Source organism: Siniperca chuatsi, linkage group LG7, assembly GCF_020085105.1.
Source record: "Siniperca chuatsi isolate FFG_IHB_CAS linkage group LG7, ASM2008510v1, whole genome shotgun sequence".
Taxonomy (NCBI): Eukaryota; Metazoa; Chordata; class Actinopteri; order Centrarchiformes; family Sinipercidae; genus Siniperca; species Siniperca chuatsi.
This window is the reverse complement of record NC_058048.1, coordinates 26,475,654-26,500,163: the sequence shown is the minus strand read 5'-3', so window position 1 is coordinate 26,500,163 and position 24,510 is coordinate 26,475,654. Positions and strand designations below refer to the sequence as shown.

The following is a 24,510-nucleotide window of genomic DNA, read 5'->3' as shown; positions in this document are numbered from 1 at the left end:
ACAAGTGATGCAGAATGGGTACTGAAACTAATAACAGCCATTCAAAATGATGTTTTTGTGTTATTTGTTTACTTAGCTAGAGGTGGCATTCATCTAAAAATGTTTAGAAGGTAGATGAATGTACATAAATTTGAGTCAAAGAGAAAACCGAAGGTACACAATACCAACAAAGACTCGGGCTCGATAGATGCAGTGGTGTGGATGTAGTCTGAAAGTATTATTTTGAGAGGACACCCTAAAGGTAAATCCTTGATTTGAAATGAAATCAGCTGATTAGTTGGATGGGGGCGGGTTCAAATACGAGTGGAAGCCATCTTGAACGGTTGGTTGACAAGACTCTTTCGCAGTCAGCTAAAAATTGAGTACACCTCACAAACACCGCATAGGGAACCGGTTATTTCAGGCATTCAAGGTAAATGCATGCACATCTAATTTCTAATTGAGGATAGTTCTTCGCCAGATATTCTATTATTTCGAGGAGACTTTTACAATTAGCGTTAACTGTTAATGTTATTTCGTCATCATTAGCCAGTTTATGTTAGCTTGCTAGCAGACCTAGCACGGCATTCGCCTCGGCTGAGTTAACTAACGTTAATATTGGTTGATGGTGGATATCTAGGTTTGTTTGTAAGCTAACATTGGAAAATGCGTCAAGTTTTTGCACTGGCGTTAGAACATACTGACTGGATTAAAATATTCTGAAACCGGCATCGTAACGTTGATTACCGAAACAGCACAACATTAGCATGAAGCTAAAGCTTCGTGTGCTAGTTAGCCCGATGTCGGTGGCTAGCAGAAGGGTCTCTAGTTAGTTGGATTAAACAGACATGTAGTCAGTCATGTATTCATGTATTTTCCCACTAGACTTCTCAGACGAAACAGTTTTAGCTAACTGTACACATAACTAATCTATGGATGTGCTTGACTTTCCGTTTATCAACGCTGTTTCCACATTGTTAGCAAGGGTTAACATTACCTTAACAACATTACCATCCACCGCTGTGTCGGCTAACTTTTGACGTTAGGCCAGCCATGTAACTGTTATTGATCAGCTATTTAGATATCGACTTGATAAGTCTCACTGCCCTCCAAACACAGCATTTTGACTTTTGCCACACGGCGTCATTCAATTGCAATGTTATTTTTTTTTCGTCGGCTAACGTTATGCTGTTTCTAACATTGTGTCTTGTATGTTTCAGGGTTGGAAAAACTTGAGGACACAGCAGCTCAGTGAAGCTACACAAGATGGCTAGCTAAACAGTCAGCCAATACATGAAAGCTAGCTAAATTCTCCTGGTGTATGGTTTTCCAGATAACAATGGCAGATTACATCTATGCTAAGCCCTGAATTACAAAAGAAATACGTGCTTAGAAGTTTTCTAAACATTGAAAAGAATAATTTGACAAACAACAATATTGTTGTGGAACCTGCTGAGACAAACTATTTGAACAATTTATATTTGGATAACTAATCAAAGTCTCAAGAGGAAAGGGCAGTTTTGAGTGGTGCAGAGAGCAGTTTGGCCTCACGTCATCTAGAGACTGTTAAAGGTGTCATTGCTATTAGAACAGAAAAGTTAAATTAAATTAAGTAAACATGAGTACCGCCAGGACAGAGAACCCAGTGATTTTGGGCTTGTCCAACCAGAATGGACAGCTCAGAGGCTCAGTAAAGCCTGCTGGAGCGCCAGGTGGAGGAGGCTCTCAAACACAGCAACTTAACCAGATGAAAGGTGCAATCAACAATGGCAATTCCCAGCCGGCCCCTACAACTAACGCTGTCATCAAGTAAGTTATTTGATACTAGAGATCCAAGAATTTGGCCTTTGTTTTCTGTATGTTGGCAGAATTATTACTGTCAATTCTTTGTTATGCTTATTGCTTACAAGAACTTTACCCTCCACAGACCTGGAGATGACTGGAAGAAAAATTTGAAATTGCCCCCCAAAGACATGAGGATGAAAACTTCGGTTGGTACAAGATAGTTCTCCTTTTACTGAGCTGAAAGTCATCCAGTTTGGAATGCTAGCAACTCCTGATAAGCGTTGCTATTTTTATGAAAAGCAGGAATTTATTGTTCATACTATTAGCATGATGTGTTAAATTATAATGTTCTTTTATTTAGGTTCTTAATTTTAAAAAAAGAATGCCTTGCCATAAACATGCATTGTGAACTATTATGTGGCAAACATATATTTGCTGCTATGCCTTAGAAAGCATCTGTACTATGATCTTGGTTGCTTAACCTTGTGGTCCTTTTTTTATTAAGCATATACTTTCAGCATAGTCCTTAGAATGCCACTGTTGCACTCAGTCATTTTAATTAAACAGTTTTCATTGAAATTGTTGCAGTGGTCTGATTAGTGTTAACAAATCTACTACTCAAGCTCTAAGAGAAACCTGCAACTCGACTGCAGTTTATTTCTATATTCTTTGTGTAGTTGATGACATAGAGCTACTAACTGTCGATTTTAGTTTGACGAAAAGCACTTATTTTCATTCGAATTTTCATTTCTGAAATTGGCTGACACTTTGGTCTACAGTTTTTCATTTTAATAATTTTCGCCCTTTTCATTCTCAGTGGGACATAATCCATCAGTTTACAAGCCCATGGTCTGTTTACATCTTGTAAATGCTAATTAATCTATCATTTTTATGATGATTACAGGATGTGACTTCAACTAAAGGCAACGAGTTTGAAGATTATTGCCTAAAGAGGGAGCTGCTTATGGGAATCTTTGAGATGGGCTGGGAAAAGCCATCTCCAATCCAGGTACATTCAGACACAACTCAGATTTGATCCCTTTTTGACAGCTGGACAAGAAGGTGTCTGAGCTAAAGGATGTTTTGATAAGAGTTGGGTGTATTGAAATACTACTTTTATTAAACAGTCAACATAATTGCAGTCTACCATTTTTTGACTGTCCAAAAATTGGTCACACTGATTGTCTCAACAAATGGCTGTAATGTCTTATTAAAATATAGTGTACGGGGTTTTCATATGATAGGATTAACCTCGAACTAGACACTGGAACTACAATTAAAATGATGGGGATTTGTTTAAAATCTGGTTAGTGTGGGGGTCGAGTTAAAAATTGGACAGGGTTAGAATTGGGTTTGCTCTTAAGTCAGACTCAGGTGATGCAGCCAATAAGAAAATGAGCCTTCACACTTAGAGTTAAACTATTTTTAGCCATACTAGAGGCATGGCTCTAGGGCAAGGCAATGTCAGTCGATCACCACCTTTGTCCAGACTGAAATATCTTGACAACTATAGGAATAATTGCCATTAAATTTTGTACGGACATTCATGGTCCCTAGAGTATAAATTCTAATGACTTTTGTTGATCCCTTGACTTTTCCTCTAGCACCACCAGCTGGGCAAAGTTTTCACTTATTCCATGAAATGTCTCTAACTAGTTGTATTGGCACAAAATTGTGTACAAACATTTATGGTTTCCAGACAATACAGTTCATTGACTTTGATCCCTGAGTTTTCTTCTAGTGCTACCATGAGGTAGACATTTTTGGTATGCTTAAATTTTCTATTCTCCACGGCCGAGTATGGTCGCACATTTGCAGCGATAAATACTCATATAGCATTAGTTATTGCTTTGACACGGTCTGAATCTGCAGCGAGAGACTGCCTGAATGCTGTGGGGAGAAGCACTCGCCTTCCAGTCTGCTTCTGTCTTGTTCCGTTAATCAACACATTTGGGCGACGCCTTCGTAAATGACTTTGAAGTGTTACCACAGACATACCCGACTCATAGTTGCTCATCGTAACTAACTGGGAAACCGTGATGCTCCCCCAGAGGGGATCTAACGCGCTTTGACCCATTCAGATAGACCCACTTCACTGAGCGGCCTGAAGGGGGTATTCGTGAGCCAATGATCAGGGTCTTTGAATATAGATGTTTTGCTTTTCATCCAGTCGCTCTACATGTTACTTTTAAGCCACAAGAATGTTTGAACATATTTTGTTAGAGCAGACATAATTTGGTATCTGCCAAAAATGCACTGATGGTACAGAGCCATAAAAAGCAGTATTGTATGTACTTATCTGTTAATCTGCTCTTTTCTTAGGAGGAAAGCATTCCCATTGCACTGTCAGGAAGGGATATCTTGGCTAGAGCCAAGAATGGTACTGGAAAGAGTGGAGCCTACCTCATTCCCTTACTTGAACGCATTGACCTGAAGAAGGACTGCATACAAGGTGAGTGTTTGCCACAATTTGCTCACAGTAAATGTCAGAAAGTTGACACTTGACTCGCACCTAATATCAAGTCATGCATCAATTGGGATGGAAATGGGATGGAATGTAACAAAAATGACCTGAATAATAAGAATAAAATCAATATACCCACACTGCTTAATCATTCACAGCCATTCTTGTGGTACTTCAGTCACACCTGGCTATTTGTTGTTGTATGTTGAGATGAGACATCAGTCTATAAATGTATTAGTTAATAGACAGAAAATTAACAGGCAACTATTTTGATAATGTTTTAGTGATTTTTAAATAGTTTTTTTTTTTTCTTTTCAAGCAAAAATGCAAAATTCTCAATGTCCAGCCTCACAAATGTGAATATTTACTGGTTTTCTTAGCCTTCCGTGATAAAAATTAAAATTGATCGATAATGAAAATAATTGAGTTGCACCCCTAATTGTATGATTATATTAAAATGGATTAATTGATCATTAATTAAATGATCATCCAGTGTGTGTGTGTAAAACGACTTTCTGTTGGCACTGTATGTAATAACTAAATAAAAGCACAACACTAATCAAGGTGTCTTTAGCTTACTTTCCACCAAGCAGTTCAGTTCGTTACACATTATTAGAACATTTATTTTCGCGTTTCCATTGGCAAAAGTTGTGTAACAAATAGAACCACTCGACTTCGTCACGTTTTTTCGTTACCTCTGAGGTCTTGCACACTGACCCGGGACTAAAAGGTGGAACTAGAAACACCACAGTCTGTTGATTGGTCAACAGAATCGTCACTACTTGCATGAGAAAGACTGCACAAACCCGCCATCAAGTGCGATGGATACTCTAAACTTGCACACGCCACGCAAATTCTTTTTATTAAATTCTGAACTATACTATACCGAAAGTGTTCGGTGGAAACGTGTGTGCGCGCGCATGTTAAGCTTCCATCCAGTTCCTACCTCTAATTGTTGTGACTTGATTGTTTTAATGGCTTGGAAAAGCTTTGTTAATGTATCCAAATTAAGAGTAAGCTGGCTCAGGTGTAATAACTGTATGTATACTCTCACAAGAGTGTTTCTGTTTTTCCAGCTGTGGTGATAGTACCCACCAGAGAACTGGCTCTGCAAGTAAGCCAAATATGTATCCAGGTCAGCAAACACATGGGTGGAGTGAAGGTAATGGCAACCACAGGTGGAACCAACCTACGTGATGACATCATGAGACTCGACGAAACAGGTAAACTTCACAATTGACACAAATTCTGTGATGTTGAGATACGTTATTGCTTTGCCCGTCTTCATACTAAGTACCATGTTTATATCTATCTTAAATGACTTCTTAATGACTAAAGTATTAATTTTGGTACTTAAGCTCTCATTTTAAACCAACCTGTTTGGCAAAAGCAGATGGATGTGTCTGGGTTGTTACATAATATTTCACTGCAAGCCAATGGAAATCCCCATCTATTCTGTTCAATAGAAACATGACGACATCAAATGAAGCATTATAATTTAAAGTGGAATTCCTGATTTATATCTCTGGGCACTGTACTGAGGTCGGTGCAGAAGACTATGATTATACACATACAGTAGATTAAGTGTATGTTGATGCCCAGATGATGGATGTCAGTCTGGCTCATGTGTTAACTCTGGAAAGTCTTCTATCTGGTCCTGTCAGTATCTAACATAGATAATGAAGGGGCTTGTCGTCTTTGGTTGTATGTATATTGACATTCTCAGTCTCTCAAAGCAATTTTTATTTTTTTACAATTATTTTTATTATAACTTAATGGCCCTATCACAAAACTACAATGTGAGGTGGTTGTTTATTTCTTATTGTCTAAGGCCATAATTATTGCCTACACTGTTATGGAGTATAAGGAAATGTGTCCTGTTGACTAGCTAAGTTGGTTGTACACAAGGTTGCCAGGTCTGTGTGACAAAACCAGCCCAAAAGCCAGCCTAATACAGAACTCAAAATATGCCGCTGCCAAACCATATACACTGCTTTTAAAGTCCAACAGCACTGCTATCATTGCCAAATATATTGTAATACCTACAAAGTAACACCATAAATGTTTAGTGTGCCAGCATTAAATGCAGTTTTCCCTAAACAGCTTTTTCACCTAGGTCCTAAAATGGCCTTGTGTAATTAGATACAGTATATTATCATAGCTAAAATATAGCTCTGTGAATGTGTAGACCAATTCACAAACTAGCCTGTTGCTTTGTCTCTTCCATGGATGTATTCGCTTTCTCTTCCTCCCTGCCTTGGACAACACGAATGGGCAGCAGGCAGAGTGCACGTTAGGCACTGTGTGTGTGTGTGTGTGTGACGTGTCCCATGTCCATGTGTGTACATGCTTATCTGGAGCCCGTTTAGTAGGATTTGGGTATAAATAAATTCATTTAAAATATGGATTTTTATTTATAGATATTATTCGTGTAATTTGCATGCAAAATCAGTCAGTATCTGACTAACAACATGATAGACATGATCCTTTACATTCACAATGCTACATTGAAGTCTATGCATTTTAAAATCCTCAGCCAAGTGATAACGCTGCCATTCTTTAGTGCAAATCCTGTGTATCTTAATATTTAGTTATTGTTACAATGTTTGTTTAATTTATTTTACAGTACATGTGATCATTGCCACTCCTGGGAGGATTTTAGACCTCATCAAGAAAGGAGTGGCCAAAGTCAATCAAGTGCAGATGATTGTTCTGGATGAAGTGAGTTATAAATAGTTAATTTTTCATTCAGTTTGATCCATATTGCTTTTTCTAAATATCTCAATGTGCCTTTCCCCCATGTCACTCTGCTCAACAGGCTGACAAACTCCTGTCTCAGGACTTTGTGGTTATGATGGAAGAGATGCTGGGTTTCCTGGCCAAACAGAGGCAGATTCTGCTTTATTCTGCAACCTTTCCTCTCAGCGTACAGAAGTTTATGGTACCCCTTTTTCTCATATTTTATTAAAATACTTGATCAGCTAATAAATGATGAAACAACAAATCAGTTTTCATAATCTGTAGCACAACCTTAATATAATAACTCCTGTCTTCACCTACTTTGTAGAATGCACACTTGCAGAAACCCTATGAGATCAACCTGATGGAGGAGCTTACACTGAAGGGTGTGACTCAGTATTACGCTTATGTAACTGAAAGGCAAAAAGTCCATTGCCTTAACACCTTGTTCTCCAGGGTAAGTGTTGCCTTTCTGCACTTCATGATCCTGTTTTAATTAACTTCATGAAAACAGCACTGTATAAGGCCAACTTGACTGCAGGCTCTTAAATCAAAGGGTGGCTTTGCAAACTTTGAGTGGGGGTGGTGTCATAAGTACTATTGTATAAAGGGTGTTAACATTTTTGTATTGGACATTAGAAATGTTTATTATTATTATTCTTTTTTTATTTTTTTTAATTGGATACTTAAAACAAATGGCTGGAAACCTCACAATTCAAACATTGATTTCACCAGGATTCACTGCCATTGGTGTTCTCTTTTTCAGCTCCAGATCAACCAGTCTATAATCTTCTGCAACTCCTCTCAGAGAGTGGAGCTCCTTGCCAAGAAGATCTCCCAGCTTGGTTATTCATGTTTCTACATTCATGCCAAGATGAGACAGGTCAGCTCCAAGTACTGCCTCAGAAATACCAGCTTTAAGACCAAAATATACATGTGGCGATGGATGCATGCCAGAAAAGCTGCTACTATTCCTTTCGGTGTGCAAGTGGTGCATCGAGTAGCCGCAAATGTGTGTCTACTTGATGTGCTGCTACAGGTCACACCAATGCTCTATTTCTGGAGTGTTGTTGCCACTGCCAGTTTTTTTTCCCCCCATGAGAAACAGTCCTGTTGACAAATAAGGCACAGTCCAAACAGCGTTTTGGTCTCCAGTTACAGGTTGCCTTGAATACATGAAATGTATTCATATTATAGCCTAGTCCTTGTGCTTTATATAGTATAAAGTTTTACAGAAAATAACAATAGACCTACATACTTCACTACACTTCATATGAGGTTTACATGACACGCTGCTGTATTCTTGTCTTTATGTGAATGCTTACATGTGAGCGAATGTTGACTCTAAATGCACTTTTCTCTTTTCTGTTCTCCAGGAGCATCGCAACCGTGTGTTCCACGACTTCAGAAACGGCCTCTGCCGGAATCTTGTCTGCACTGGTAAGTGATAGAGGCATGTGCGTCTGCTGAATTTTATAAGATAGTGCTGAGCTAGTGGAGTGCAGCTCATATCATGTGTGAGAAGTCACCCAGGTGGGCAGTCAGTGTCTACTCCCAATATTTTAGTGCCTTTAGTTTAAGACAGAACCTTATTGTTGCACAAAGTGTAGCTTGGTGGATAAATCTCTTAACAAATATTTCTAGTTTTTGCAAGCAAGGAGCAGCTTATTGTCTCTCAGTTAAAGCTTCATATGTGCCCACGAAAACAAATGCACAAAGCTAAATGACAGAGGTTGTGGCAGTACATGCAGATAGGATGGCAATGCACTTCAGGCTGCAAAAAGATCTAAACAAGATCTGTTTGCTTTTACTGGAATTACTCACCTGATGATGGAACAATGGGAACATTTTGATAAGTTTAGCTAGCCAGCCTGAGCGCACTTGATTGATTGAATAAAGGCAAATGAGGTGCCACAATTCGACCACAATGAGCTCATGTTGCCTGTGGGAGCACACCAGACAGTTTTCGTTTAGAGTGTACTGTTGGCCTTGGTTTTGGTACTGAGGGTTTAGCTACCATGGTAGGATTGTGTGAGTGTAATGAAAGTGAGACTCACACTCTCACAAATTGTGATGACGCATGTACACACATACTTTCGTGGTGTCTTGTTGGTTAGACTTGACTTGCTTCACACACATTTTGCTGTTATGGTAGTGGCAAACAGAACTCTATATTATTGTTTACTACTTTTAGGTTGTTTGTAGTGACTCATGTGGGTTGTAATAAACTACTGCATGTTTTCTTGAAGTTCTTGTTCTGCAGCTAATTTAACATTTCCAGACTGATATGTTGGTATAGGTTTTGATTTCTTGCTTTGTTTTCTCTAGACCTCTTCACAAGAGGAATTGACATTCAAGCTGTGAATGTTGTGATCAATTTTGACTTTCCCAAGCTGGGAGAAACGTACCTTCATCGCATTGGTAGATCTGGTAAGAGCCCATATTGGTTATGTTGTTTATCGACTGTGCAGCCTCTTCTCTTGTACAAAGATTTAACAAACAATAATTTACTCTCACATCCTTTAATATCAGGACGCTTTGGACACTTGGGTCTAGCCATCAACCTCATCACTTATGATGATCGCTTCAACCTGAAAGGGATTGAGGAGCAGCTTGGAACAGAGATCAAGCCCATCCCTGGCATCATTGACAAGAGCCTATATGTGGCAGAGTACCACAGTGAGAGTGGTGAAGAAGTCAAGCCATGAGCCAGTGAGTACACATAGACAGCCATTACACAGAAGTACTTCTCTTAGTTGATAATTCCAGGCTGATTTAACTGCTTTAATGTTTTTCCATTTTGTCTTTTTGATGTCAATGTAACGGTTTTAATACACAGGCCGAAATAAGAGATTTTATAATTAGACTTATTGCAAGCATTACATTTTGCTGTGCTAGTGCTCTGCTATTGGGCATGCTGGGTCACTGGTATAGATTACTGGCACAACTAAATGTAATTTAGTAAGTGTAATTATCACTCTCATTACCTAGGCAGTGCTTTTCCTGTTGTGCCAAGTAAAAATGTCGCTGTGAGAAAGGTCTGTTAACTTTTTTTCTTTTTTTAATTAAAAAAAATGACAAAGGCAATCTTCAGTGTTTGTAAGACAGGAAAGATATAGGGAAATGAGTAATAACATTAGTCACTCTAAAACGGTCCTTTTAATGCAGTTGTTACTGTGCTGTGCCTTAGCTAACAGAAGGTGTCTGACCTGAAGTGTCCTTGAGCTAGACACTAAATCACTACCAGCTGCAAGTGGGACATCCTTTGTTATTTTCAAGAGTTTTCTGTTGAAAAAAGTAAAATCTAGGGATGTCATGATAGTGTTTTATCGCGTGCAGTGATACGAGTATATCCGATACTTATATTTACCTAAATGTTGATTAAATATGTATCTGACACATTAAAATAACAAGTGTAGCCAACAAAATTTGTTGTACCTTATTTTTCAGGAGCTTCTTGGTTGAAATATGGAAGGTCCTGGTTCAAAACTATTAAGTTTATAAGGTTAAATTATTGACATGATATAAAAAGTTTAACTAGAGAATGCGACACCAGAAATGTCTAACTAGAGAAGAGTCGTCACTTATTTGTAGTTCTACAAATGCATTCCATCGACTCGCGATTGTACAGTGTTGTTAGAGTGAGCTTTCTTACCTCACAGTCGGTCTCTGGCCGAGTACAGACACCAGCTTGCAGAGAGCACACAAACCTGACAACAGACAAGTTTTAATTTCGGCCTGTTATCAAGTTAATCACGGAATTAACATTCATTAGCAACAACTGAAATTACCTGTCTGCAACATTGCACACTGAGGTGGTCAAAACGGAGTACAGTAAAGAGAGGATCGCCATTTGACTTGTTTTATGCTAGATGATACTGAGCCATTTAAAATATGCCCAGATCAGCATCAGGACATCCCTAGTAACATCTTAAATGTAGTTGGGTAAGTTAGGTGGTTATTGGGTAATGACAGAAGCTGAGAAAGGCCAGATTAAAGTTAAAAAAAACAACAAAAAAACCCCAAAAAACCTCAGCCTAACGTACTACATTATCGGTTTGCGTTTCAATAGTATTTTTTGTCTTGAGCATCTTTTGTCATAATCATACCAATGTCACCTCTATGCAATGGCTAAATTGAATGACATTTATGGTATATAGGGAGACTGATTGTAGGCTACAAGTAATCTGTAAACATGGGACACACGACAATGTGTGAATGATTTTAGTATGCAGGAATGAATAATATATTGGAAATAAGTACATTCCTTTGAACACTTACAAATAGCTTAGACTACTCTATAATAACAATTAGGGGGCTTGAGTTACATAGTTACTTGAACACAATCTGATCTAACTTGATTTCTTCTTCTCTCTACAGATCAGTCCATCCTCCATTCCCCTTTGTACCCCCCTCCCCCCCATCTTGGAGTTTTTTTTATGTACAGTTTCTGTCTGTCTTCCTTTTTTGGATGCCACCATAAGGACTATGTATTTTGATGGATGTGTTTCGGAAAGAACTCATTTGCCTTTTTATAAGGCTCTGTGCTGCACCACCCCACCCTGAAGACATAAGCACTGGGAGGAAAGCATGGGACCAAGTCGAAAATATCAATGCACATCGTGACGATTCATATCCACCAATGAAACAAAGCCAGCACCAACAGACCGCTATATATGTCACCCTTCATTCTCCATGTTTTATTTTGGAAGTTTTAACCAATTTGTATCAAGTGCCTTAACAAGCAGTTCAACTCATTCTAAAGTAATAACCCTTCATTATCAGCCATCTTGCTCACTTCATACCACACACTCACGTTCACCTAATTGAAAATTTGTCACACTAGTTTAATGTCCCTCCACATAGGTGAATTCATAACTGATTTTTGGTTGGGTCATCCGTTTGCAAGGAATGGAGATAATTAGGAAGGAGGCTGGTCTGAATTATCTTTTGCTGGCTTAGCTGCACTTGAGTCTGGCTGATAAATGAGGACAAACTTGGATTTTCCATGGACAGAGATGCTGGAATTTTTCCAAGAGACAGCCAGACTGTCCAGTTGCTTGTGAAGAAGCGTGTGCTTCTAAAAGACCCAAACATTTCCTCTGTCTTCAGCATCAGAACACTAAAAATGAATTAGCAGCCTCTCAACACCATGAGTCATGAGGATTCCTGTTTCGGTGGAGTTAAATTGTAAGGAACGCTTTTTTTCTTTTTGTCCTGTGTTTCACCTTCCTATGGATGGCCATACTTAATTCTGCGAGACGTGCAGTCAACATGTGGGGTGCACCTTTACACCTTGTGTATATACCTTCATTTTAAGATTGTTTTAAACAAGTTCAAAAGGCTGGCTGACAAACTGAAAAGCTTTTTTCATCCCTTCTCTCTTGTTAGCACTGGAGACAGTTTCCTTAACTGCCAGTTTGTTTGTTCTGCAATATTGGCCTGTGAATTTATTTATAATTTTAGAAATTGCAGAATTTATTAGAAACTAAAACATTTAAATTACCTTGTGCATGAAATGTTTTTGGAGGCGGATTCATCACTAATCTTTAAGCACCTCCAAATTTGATGGCGAGTGCAATTCTTCAAAGCCACACTTAAACGGAGATTGTTTAAATTGTTGCCCTTATTCTCCTGCTACCAGTGTTAACAACTGTTCGGTCTAGACAGATGGCTTTAAGCTTGTGCATTTAAGTGAATTCTTTGTTGTCACCAGCCTTAACTTGTGAAACTGACTCTCGAGACACTCTAAGATCTCCAGTTAGAGTGAGCGTTGTTATTGGAAGAGAAAATAATATTCTATCATGTAGTAGTACTACGTGCTGCAGTGCAGCTGAATTGGCAGAAAATTTGTTTTTTGGGGGTGGTATTAGCTGTTACGTTGATCTATGTGCTCTTAAGCACAGCTACATTATTTCACACATGTTGAGGAAGCTGTGGATTTATTTTCCCCCTTTTTGAAGAATGTCTGCCGAATGCATCAAAATTAACCATCTGACCTAAAATGTAGCAGGAATTCATTCTCTGTGCATTGCAAGTTAGCTGGCTTTACTAAAGCCAGCTAACAAAAGATGCCTCACTTAAAACAACCCGAGCAGATTGGGCTGCACTTAACACACAGAGATGGATTCAGGCAATAACAGTGACTGCACTGCTTTTTGTACACTCATGATGCCCAGATAAGAGAGAAGTGTATAATGATAATGATGATGCGGAGCATAAAGAAAAAAAAATTGGCACGGAGGGGGAATGGGCATGAAGGATTACGAAATTACTATTAGTCGGACTGCTTGTTTAAAAAAAATAATAACATGGGCACTTCAGACTGCTGAGTTTATGGCTTAATTCTCTGCCCTTCATTGCTTTGATATTTTGGGTTTGGGTTACAGTTTTACATACAACCTTATTTTGCATTAAGGTCCTCTGACCACTTGTTTGTTCAGCGAAAACCTTTTTGCAAATGAGGTCCCCTTGGTTATGGTGAGATGCTCTCTTGACTGTTCTAATCAATGAAGTATTATTGCACATTTAATTTAAGCTCTTTTAAAAGATAACAGTGATAATGTTGATAGGTTTAAGATTACCATTTTATTTTTCATTGGTTAGAACTGTGATCCCGGTTCACTCAGTTCTGTTGTCCCCAAAATACTTGTACATCTAATTTGGCTAATTTGGGCGGGAGGGCTGTAATTGTTAAAAAATATCCACATTAAATCAAGCATTATTTGAGTGAACAGGGATCTAATTGTACAGGCACTTGGCAGCTGTCTGTTTGTCAGCCCACTGGCAGTAATCGCCACAGCAAATGCTTTCAAGGCTAAAATCAACAATCCTTCAACATTTAGTGCATTGCTACCTTTGACTGGGATGTTGTTTTACTGCCAGTGGCTGCCATTTGAGAACCTTAAAGACTGAGACAAGAGCATCTTGCCCCAGATTGGGTGACTAATTGGATAGTTTGTGTAATTAAATTGTCTCATTTTTTAAGGTCACTTTTTTAAATTTGTGGGGGGGTTAAATTAGTGCTCTTGCTGCCCTGATGCACATGTTCATCCTCTCGACAGTTATGACACATTTACAATAATACAACTTTTGTGTACAATTTGGCCGGCCTATCACTTCACTATTGCTGTTGCGGAGGATGTGAGAGGAGTCTGTTAGGGATTTCTTTCAAAACTGATGCATCAGTAATAACATGGGGAGGAGCCTTTGGGCATTACAAAAACAGGATATGATCTAAAGATCCAAAGTTATGGTAATGGATATAAAAAGGTTTGAAAAAGTTGCCCTTAAATTTGGAATTTTTTTTTTTCTCCAAATGTTCAAGTGGAGTACACCTTTTTTATTTAAAAAAAAAGTTGCCAAATTTAAGTGAAGAAGTCTGAGTTCATTTTTATTTGATGGAAATTGGTCGTTATTTAATTGGCAGATTTTTCAGTGAAGCTAATTTTACAATGGACTTAAGTTTAAAGGATGTCATGAATATTATTGGATACGATTTGAAAATTTTGTTGAAAATAAAGCTCACTGAAATTTATTGTCTCTTTTTTTTTTTTTCTTCCCCCCACCACCACTGCAGTGTCCTGTTAAACCGTTCTTTGAAAGCTAGGTGTCAGTATGCTGCTGTTCTGTTCAGATGTTATGTCTTAATATAAACTGTGACCTGGAAGCAGCTCTCAGACTGCAGGCTTACTCGTACTCTGGTATCACTTAAGTTTATAGCTCAAGATGCGTAACTTGATGGTGTTTTGCTTTTCATCAGTGGCTCTTTTCACCTATGTGAAGAGTGCTTTTCCACCACCATGTGACAGGTGAGAAATGCGTGTTTTTTTTTTTTTTTTTTAAAGGTTTTTGTATATAAGAGAGACTGTATTGAGACTGCTCTCTTTCTGTTCTTGAACTGTTGATTCTACAGAAGATTCTGATTTAATTTATGGCTATAAAACTGATCACTTAAACTAAAACTTGTCTTTAGGCACCTCGGACAGTACAACGTCTTTAAACTATTACTTTTAAATTTCGATTTGCCTCCAAAAGTAATTGATCTTTTTTAAAATTACTGTAATGCTTGCAATGTAAAATATTGGAATGCCTCCTTTTTGTCAAATGACACTTTTTTTTTGGAAGAATTTTCTACATACTGTCTTGAATGCACACGGTTATCTTGGCAGCTTTGAGCTCTTTTGTTCCTGTTTAGCAAACTATGGGATAACATCAGCCTAAGGCTAACTCCTGGAAGGGCTATTGTTTTTTGAAAATGTTGAATCCACCACCTACTGCAGCCAGCAAACACAGTTCTTAAAACATTTTTGTTGTATCTCCTTAAGTATATATATTAACTTATCAGCAGATCTTTGCCCTCAACTGCTTATTTTTAGTGACGGTGATATGGTTTTATTGCTTCCCAGCAGGACTTCTAACAAGATGTTGGCGTACTGTCCTAATACACATATGGCCTTCATATGTTTAATAATTCACAAATCTATAACTTCATTTCATCAGGTACAGAAAGCTAAACTGTTTGACAAATACTTTGTTGACATGAAGCTGAGGAAAACTCCTGGTAACCATTCACTTGAATCTCGAAACATGACGTGCCACACTGGAGTTCCTCATTACTTTGAGAAACCAGGAACAGAGTTTGAGTCATGGACACCACCAGACTGGCATGACAAGTGAGGTCCAGTTATTAGAGGACTCCTACTCGGATAGTATTGGATCCTTGGATGACATGAGTTGATGATTGTGTTTTGTTTGTTTGTGTGTGTGTGTGTATGTGTATATATATATATATATATATATATATATATATATATATATATATATATATATATATATATATATATATATATATATATATACATACATACATACATACATACATACATACATACATACATACATACATACATGCATACATACATACATACATACATACAGGCCAAAGTTCCTGGGAGGAATAGCAGACCAAGAACTATGTAACTGGGCTGAAAAGCGGCAGAAAGGAGATGATGAGTAGAGCTCAAACAATTGGTTGACTTAGTTGATCAGCAGAAAATTACTTGCCAACTATCAGGTAATTGAATAATCATTTAAGCTATTATTTATTTTTTAACGGTTTTCTTTCAAACTGGTGAAATCGTGACACACATTATTCACTATTTTCTGATATTTTGTAGGCCAAATGATTAATCAAAAGTATTGTGATTTATCAATAATTAAAATAATCAGAGAATTCACATTCCTGTTGCAGTATGTATTTCCAAGCACCCACGTACATGTATACTGAGTCCAAAGATTTGAAATTAAAAATGATTTCTTCTCCAGATCTACGCTGGTGTTAAAAATCACCCAGAGCTCTACTCGCAGATATACACCCCACATCCTGTCGTCGTGTCAGGGGGGCGCTTCAAGGAATTCTACTATTGGTGAGTGAGCGATGAAGCCTGTCTCTCAGCTGTCTGCCTGAGAGCTAGAGTCTCACCAGGTCAGAGTGAGTAGAGATCACAGCTATACCCAGACACGGGTCTCTGCTGAGAGCCCACCCAGGTGCCATGTGCAGACAGTGACATGATCCTCTCTGTGTCCAACAGGGATTCCTACTGGGTCATCAACGGGCTCCTGCTGTCAGAGATGACAGACACGGCCTACAGGATGATTCAAAACTTCCTCTACCTTGTCAACAGGTGAGCCACAAAGCACCTTTCATCTTTCATAGCACTTAAAAGAAAAAGTCCAGCTCGCTGCAGGTAGTTCAGCAGGCTCATTTTGAATGAGTCATTATAGCAACTTAAGTTGTACACTTTGGATATAGAGCTCTCGGGGGAGGGTTCAAGATTTGTGGAACAAAAGTTTTTTTTTCTATCACTCTCCTACAGATATGGCTTCATTCCAAATGGTGGGCAGATTTACTATGAAAGGCGCAGTCAGCCACCATTCCTCACTCTAATGGTGGAGAGCTACTATCAAGCAACCAAGGATAAAGAGTTCCTCAGGTGATATTTAGGCTTGAGCTGATGTCCTGCCAGATACATTAGAATTCTTCAGCTGCCTCGCGTCTCTCAGAATAGGGAAAAAAAGGCATATTAAACATCAAAACCTCAGTACTCGTGTCTCTGTGTGCCTCTGGTGTTTTGTTTTTCCTAACATGCTTAGTTAGAATGTGACACCTCAACTTGTGTGTGTAATGATATTAAGGACTGTGAAAAGTAGTCTTAATTAAAACATTGCTTCCTGCTGTCTGTACAAACTTGCATGGTATAGAGCAGCTTTACCAGCTCTGGAGCAGGAGTACCCGTTTTGGATGCAGAACCGTTCTGTGGCTGTGAAAGTAAACGGGGCAGAGCATGCACTGAACCGGTATTATGTGCAGGTGGGCTTGCCCAGGTATGTCTAAAATAAATCTAGTGAATTATAAAAACAAATCTAAGATATGTGGGTGTTGTAGGGTGTACTTTCACCTACACTAAGCATGTCTTTTGTTTTTTCTAGGGCTGAATCCTACACAGATGATCTGGAATTAGCTGAAGGACTCACTGATGGTAATGGCTTATTAGTGTTCATATTCTTGGTGGCTTAATGTATGTCCTTTTATCAGCAGGAGAAATATTACCCTGCTGTGGTTGTTTTAGTCCATGAGAGAGAGAAAATTAATATACTGTAGTTTATAATTTCTCCTAAGCAGAAAATTAAAGTGGAATATATTCCCCTGGATTCAGGGATCATCTGTGCAAAACAAATTTGCTCTGAAAATACCTCAGTTCCATGTTGTAATGAATATTTAATGTTAAACACAGTCATTCTTTCACGTTGCTTTTCTTAAAATGAGTGGTCAAATTGTTCAGCGGCGGTTTGAAGGAAAAATACTCTTCGCTAAAATGTTGAATTCCCTTTTTATGTAAGAATATATTTTCCTATTAATAACAAATAATCAAGGTCATTAAGTTATTTCCTCCTCCTTGGAAGAGACATTTAATTGTTTTATCTTGAAAGCTTTTGGAAAACGAACATGTTCTTCAGAGGCTGCATATTTTTTACTTTTTTCCACATGCAGTTAATAAACAAGACTGAATGAATATCAAAATTTTAGATGCTGATTTGTTGTGGGTTTTTTTTTTCTTGCCCTCAGACCGTAAGGAGCAGCTGTGGATGGATATGAAAGTGGGTGCAGAGTCTGGTTGGGACTTCACATCCCACTGGTATATAGATTGTGACGGCCACAACAACGGCACCCTCAGAGAGACCCGCACCAGTCAGATCCTGCCTACTGACCTCAACGCTCTGCTGTGCCTCAATGAGAACAGTCTTGCTTCATTTCACAGGATACTGGGTGAGTGTATGAGCAGCCTTTGACCTTGGAACTAACTTTGGTCTGCACACTGTTTTTAGCTCCCAACTGGTGTTACATAACTGTGATGTGCTGTTTCTTGACAGGTGATTGTGACTCAGCTGCACTGTATGACCAGGCTGCAGTCCGCAGACTGGAGGCGATAGTCTGTGCTGTGGGATGCTGAGAGGGGAGGCTGGTTTGATTACAGCCTGGTGACGCACTCCAAACACTTTGAGTTTTACCCCTCCAACCTGGCACCTGTTTGGGCACAGTGCTATTCTCGGCCTGAGATGGGAGAGAAGGCAGTACAGTATCTGAAGGTTGGTGGACATTCTAGGCTTCATTGTGGTCTCAATTCACAAATAAATGTGAAAGAATAGATCATTTTGTTGGTTCAACCAAATTACAAAGGAAACATATTTTCCCCACTTACCTTAAATGGTATCTAGCTATGCAGATATTGTAGGTTTGGTTTTATTTGAGCAGGTTTTGAGATATTTGTCTCTGGGATTTCTGCCTCCACCCAAATACAGTGGAGGTGTATGGAAGTTTGATTTAGATAATCTGAGCATTGAAAAAAATAAATAAAATTAAGACCAAGTTGTCTTTACAGGAACAATGCCCCTGTAATCTATGGAGTCTATACAGTGTCAACAGTGTCAAAGGGGACTATTTTTTTTTTAGGTATAAAGAAGTTTCAATGAAAAAGCCAAAACAGCCAAATTACCAATTACCCTTCACTTAGCAGCAGAATGTCAGAGACAGATATCTCAAAACCTGGAAAAATAAAGCCAAAACTGTGTTGCTAGATACCATTAGGGGAAGTGAGAAAACACACTCAGCAACCATTTTATTGTATTATGTACAGCTGTCTATTGCAATTCAGTACAACGGCTCTGCCATAAACTCTACAAAGTTTATGGATACATGAGATGGGCTAACTATGACCTCAATGTTTAAACAGATGATTGAATTAACACCTCCATGACAGTGTGAGATTGTACAGGTGTACCTAATAAAGTGGTCGCTGAGTGTATGTATTTATGCCATTTGTGTGAAAGAACCCTTTAACCTGTATTTATTCAGATAATGTTGAATGAGCATGGCTGATTTTGTTTTTGCTCCCAAATGTCACCACAGCTGTAAACATCCACACCTGCACACCACCATTTTAAGTCATGAACCCTCCTGCTGCTCAGAAGCCCACCTAGTAGGATGTTCCATGTGCTTTATGAACTGTGCTCATTTGCTCCAGCAGATGGCGCACACACCTTACAGTATGCTGGTTTCATCCATGCATGCTTTAATGGTTGCTCTTGCTTTTCACGTCTGTACAGGGGAGTGGTGCTCTCCAATTCCCCAACGGAGTTCCAACGTCGCTGAGAGAGCCTGCAACACATGCTCACCAACGCTGGGTGGCAATAAATTGATCTGCTACCATGGGAATTTCCTGAAACCCATATTCATGATTCACCACTTGCTCAACATGTTGCTCTGTTGTCTTTGCATAATAATTTCTGAAAATAGGGTAATGCTTTATTTTTTTTGCTCTAGCTTTGTACTCTAGCACATGGATTTGAAATGAAACAAAGCAGGTTAAACTACTGACCTTCAGGTTTAATTTGAGTGTTTACATCCACACCCTTAAAGGTGCCCTGTGGAGTTTCCTTGACAACAATCAAAAGTTGCTTGTACGTTGCGTGTTACTCATTAAAATGCATTGTGTGTATCCTTGAGGTCTAACAAACGTGTTAATGTTTTCCCCCTCACATAACACACTAATTTTTGCATTGTTATCATCCACATTTGCTCATAAGCAGTCTTCTTCCCTGCATTTATTGGCACATTGCTGTGTTTCTTGCCTGTCTATCGGTGGAATAGTGTGAAACCATTGGCAGCAATGTGTATCACGTCATCCGCTTGCGCATGTGGGTCCTTGTACAGTACAAACAAAACAGGGACCCTGTTACATAAAGTCATCATATTTGACTTCAAATCCAACAACCCACAGACACTTGGTATCTGCTCTGGTGATGCTCTGCCAGGCCCGTACTGCTGAATTTCCCTAAAACTGGGGGGCTATGTATTACCAGCAATTACACCTAAAAGGGCTGTGACTTCACTAAATATACTTAACGCTGAGTCAGCAGCTCTTAAAACTCAAAGTAATTGTTTAATTATAAATCCAATCTGCCAGAGCCAACATATTTAAAAACATATTACTTGCCTAATGTTTTTGTTTTGAGCAGCCTAATGTGTAAAAAGACTCTTGTTTACTGATAATGATAATAAAATCTAATTGTATTTCCAGGTTTATCCAAACTGCCTTCAGAGGATGCTAAACAACTAGCATTTGATTTGGCCCAGCGTTGGATCAAGACAAATTGGTTGCCGTACATGAAGTATGAAGCCATGTTTGAAAAGGTGAGTCTCTTAAAGTTTCAGTATTTCAGAGCTCGTGTTGTGCAGTGATGCCACAGCTGGCTCAGAATGTATAATTTTCTTCGTTCTGACAGTATGATGTGAACGGAGATGGCAAACCTGGTGGTGGAGGAGAATATCAAGTTCAGGTATTTTTTCATGTGTTGATGGTGTAAAACTAATGTGCTTATAGTCTTTCTAATTTCATGCAGAGAACTGTCAGTTCTTTCTACCTCACTTCTGCTTCTTAACACATTTGCATGCTCATGTACACATACAGTACATCTGGAAAGTATTCACAGCGCTTCATTTTTCCCACATTTTGTTATGTTACAGCCTTATTCCAAGATGGATTAAATTCATTATTTTCCTTTCAATTCTACAAACAACACCCCATAAGTTTATTTGAAATCTTTGCAAATTCATTAAAAATAAATCACATAAGTACCTTTGAAGCACCTTTGGCACCAATTACAGCCTCAAATGTTTTTGAGTATGATGCTACAAGCTTGGCACACCTATTTTTGGGCAGTTTCTCCCAGTCTTTGCAGGACCTCTCAAGCTCCAGCAGGTTGGATGGGGAGCGTCGGTGCACAGCCATTTTCAGATCTCTCCAGAGATGTTCAATTGGGTTCAAGTCTGGGCTCTGGCTAGAGTTCAATCTTTGTTTCATCAGACCAGAGAATTTTGTTTCTCATGGTCTGAGAGTCCTTCAGGTGCCTTTTGGCAAACTCCAGGCGCGCTGTCATGTGCCTTTTACTGAGGAGTGGCTTCCGTCTGGCCCCTCTACCATACAGGCCTGATTGGTGGAGTGCTGCAGAGATGGTTGTTCTTCTGGAAGGTTCTCCTCTCTCCACAGAGAAACGTTGGAGCTCTGTCAGAGTGACCATCGGGTTCTTGGTCACCTCCCTGACTAAGGCCCTTCTCCCCTGATCGCTCAGTTTGGCCGGGCGGCCAGCTCTAGGAAGAGTCCTGGTGGTTCCAAACTTCCATTTATGGATGATGGAGGCCACTGTGCTCACTGGGACCTTCAATGCTGCAGAAAGTTTTCTGTACCCTTCCCCAGGTCTGTGCCCTGATACAATCCTGTCTCGGGGGTCTACAGACAATTCCTTGGATTTCGTGGCTTGGTTTGTGCTCTGACATGCACTGTTAACTGTGGGACCTTATATAGACAGGTGTGTGCCTTTCCAAATCGTGTCCAATCAACTGAATTTACCACAGATGTTGTTTGATGTTGATTTTTTATTTTTAATACATTTGCAAAGATTTCAAACAAACGTCTTTCGCCATCTTTCACGTTGTCATTATGGGGTATTGTTTGTAGAATTTTGAGGAAAATAATGAATTGAATCCATTTTGGAATAAGGCTGTAACATAACAAAATGTGGAAAAAATGAAACGCTGTGAATACTTTCCAGATGCACTGTATGTGTACATGAGCATGCAAATGTGTTAAGAAGTGAGGTAGAACTCTCACCCTCTCACTTCTTTGTCAATATCTATCTTATTTTTTTGTATAATTTTCTACCCTGTTGGGTCTTGTCATCTACTTCTCACTTTGTTTTTTGTTTTTTCTATTTCCATCAGCACAAATTAATCACGTGTTTTATTTCTTAGTGTTTTTAATCATTGGATTTTATTTAGCTACTTTGCGAAAGTGCTAAATAAAAATGATAAACACCCCTTATGATCCGCTGTGTTGCCCTTTCTGTAGCTGGGTTTTGGTTGGACCAATGGTGTGGCCCTGCAGCTCCTGGATCAGTATGGGGCAACTCTCACCTCAGGAAGCAGGCTTGTGTCTTCTGGCCTCCTGCTGCCTCTGGTGATCTCAGCCACTCTCCTGCTCCTGTGAATCACAGGTGACAAAAGAGCCTGATTGGAGGTTGGATTTCATCATTCCTGGTTTCACTGCACTAAATCACTCCTGTCCACAAACAAACACAAATTGACATTAAAAATGAGAATAAATTGTGCATATTTTAACAAGGTCTGGTATTTTTCTAAATCTCATATGATCAGGATCACTTAATAAGCAGAATATGATTTATCATAACTAAGAATTCCTTCAATGAATATTTTAGTATTTATCCTCAGAGGTAAATGATCTCTGGCGATATCAGAAGATGCAGATCATGTACGCACTTCTGGACTCTCTCCAGTAATGCAGGCTGTTAGTGCTCGCTGCTGCTTAGATCACAACATTAACTTGTCCCAGATATTGAAGTGTCATTACAAACAGTTATTCGCCTAATTCAATTGTAAAGTTTAATGCTGAACTGTAGCTTAACTCCCTCTGAGGCTTTCTATTTACATGCAAACAAGCTCACGTGAGGTAAAAACATTAATGTTTAAAACTGCCGTCTTTATTATATCTGACTTCTCAAGACCCTTGTATTCAATTTTTACAAGTCAACAAAGGAATTGTAGATGACAATGCTGGTATAATATCACATGTTAAATATAGTGATGAATTCCTGCACACTGTCAGCACTAAGTTAATTTAAAATGGAATGTTTTGGTCATAGACTAGTGCCGACAGTGTGTTGGAATTCATTACTTTCTTTGGCATGATTTCATCTTCCTATGCACCGCTCTACTAAGTGCACATTAGACAACACTCAACATAACATTGCATGTTACCTCTTACCTTTTTTCCTTTTAAAAGATACATAGTACAGGTGTATATGGTGCAAAACACAACACACTGCTAACCACTGTGACAAATACATTGCGTTTCCTGTGGCTGCTTCACAATAAAAGCTACCCTGGAATTCCGCCAATTGAAAGCTCTTAATGTTTAGCAGTCGGATGTTTGCTTCGCATTACTGGTAACTTAATACAGCTCTGATGATGTAAAGAGTGAAATATAAACACTTAGGATGCAATCAGTGAGATCAAATTTCGCTGGATTACACACATGCATTGTTTTCCTGTGAATCCCTGCATGGGAATGGTGGAATCTGCCACTAGCAATGAAAACTGCCAATTAGAGAGGTAATTACTGAATGTAAACACATTGAATGGCTATTTCAGAAAAAAAAAATACAACCACCACTGATTTCATGAAAATCTTCAGGATTGTAGCTTTAAGAATGACAAAGAAGGTAGGTACCTACTTTTTCCCCATTTTCTGAAATCTTTTGTTTAGCACCTGAGGGCCACCATAGTTAGTTAAACCCCTTTAACAATAAAGGAGTCTACTTTTGACATCATGGGGAGTTGTGTGATGACTGATGATCTCACTCCAGTTTGAACTCAGGCTCACACCAGAAAGTGAAAACAGTCAAAGGGTAAAAATTTTATTGTAACACACAAACGTATTGTTAATGTAAAAAGAAACAAAGACAAGTCAACATTTTTTTTTTTGCCATTTCTGATTGTTCCAAGCAAATCATTCTGTCTTTGCCATTTCTGCTTACATCTATGGTGAAATGCAGGTCAAGCATGAAATTAAGTACATATAGATATTTAAATGGTTATCCAAAAAAGAAAAAGTAATGAGAAATTTGCTTCTTAAAGAAGAAATTGCATCCTCCTGGCTGTGAAGATATGAGGCCCAAGCAGGGATTTCACTGCATCTCTCTCCTTAGCATGAGTGCACACAACAGATTGACTGAGCAACTTAAATGGGAAAAAGGCCAATAGGTGCAGCGGTCCGTGCAACCCCAAAGATCACACTCGTGCCTTTATGTCTACAAGCCATATCGCTGGCTTTATTTTTATTTCTTTACCCCCACGCATAACTGTGACACCCACTCAGTAGCAGCTGCGTGTATTATTCTGTGTTTAG

The 24,510-nt window shown here is 38.9% G+C and overlaps 2 protein-coding genes across 4 annotated transcripts; both read left to right on the top strand.

The window, feature by feature from the left end:
• The first annotated feature begins 257 nt into the window (after nt 1-257).
• Nucleotides 258-14,504, top strand: ddx6 (DEAD (Asp-Glu-Ala-Asp) box helicase 6). Of its 3 annotated transcripts, XR_006378510.1 has the most exons (15): nt 258-412; nt 1,200-1,788; nt 1,907-1,970; nt 2,669-2,773; nt 4,087-4,216; nt 5,305-5,451; nt 6,855-6,949; nt 7,047-7,169; nt 7,296-7,424; nt 7,734-7,850; nt 8,344-8,407; nt 9,296-9,397; nt 9,500-9,679; nt 9,959-10,005; nt 11,348-14,504. XR_006378510.1 is itself a non-coding variant. In XM_044201422.1 (14 exons), exons 2-13 carry the CDS (start codon nt 1,598-1,600, stop codon nt 9,673-9,675), a joined length of 1,443 nt encoding a protein of 480 aa, XP_044057357.1. In that variant the 5' UTR covers nt 258-412; nt 1,200-1,597; the 3' UTR covers nt 9,676-9,679; nt 11,348-14,504. The 3 variants fall into 3 exon arrangements, 2 of the variants coding, with proteins under 2 accessions (XP_044057357.1, XP_044057356.1); XM_044201422.1 differs by lacking the exon at nt 9,959-10,005; XM_044201421.1 differs by lacking the exon at nt 9,959-10,005 and having other exon boundaries at nt 9,296-9,679.
• A 1,331-nt stretch (nt 14,505-15,835) lies between these two features.
• treh (trehalase (brush-border membrane glycoprotein)) lies at nt 15,836-20,720 on the top strand. The gene is given in 11 exon segments (XM_044201425.1): nt 15,836-16,043; nt 16,295-16,395; nt 16,561-16,653; nt 16,846-16,962; nt 17,231-17,353; nt 17,459-17,508; nt 18,096-18,296; nt 18,401-18,458; nt 18,460-18,616; nt 19,634-19,824; nt 20,608-20,720. Coding segments are annotated over 8 exon segments (852 nt in total). The 5' UTR covers nt 15,836-16,043; nt 16,295-16,395; nt 16,561-16,600; the 3' UTR covers nt 19,727-19,824; nt 20,608-20,720.
• The last annotated feature ends 3,790 nt before the right edge of the window (nt 20,721-24,510 follow it).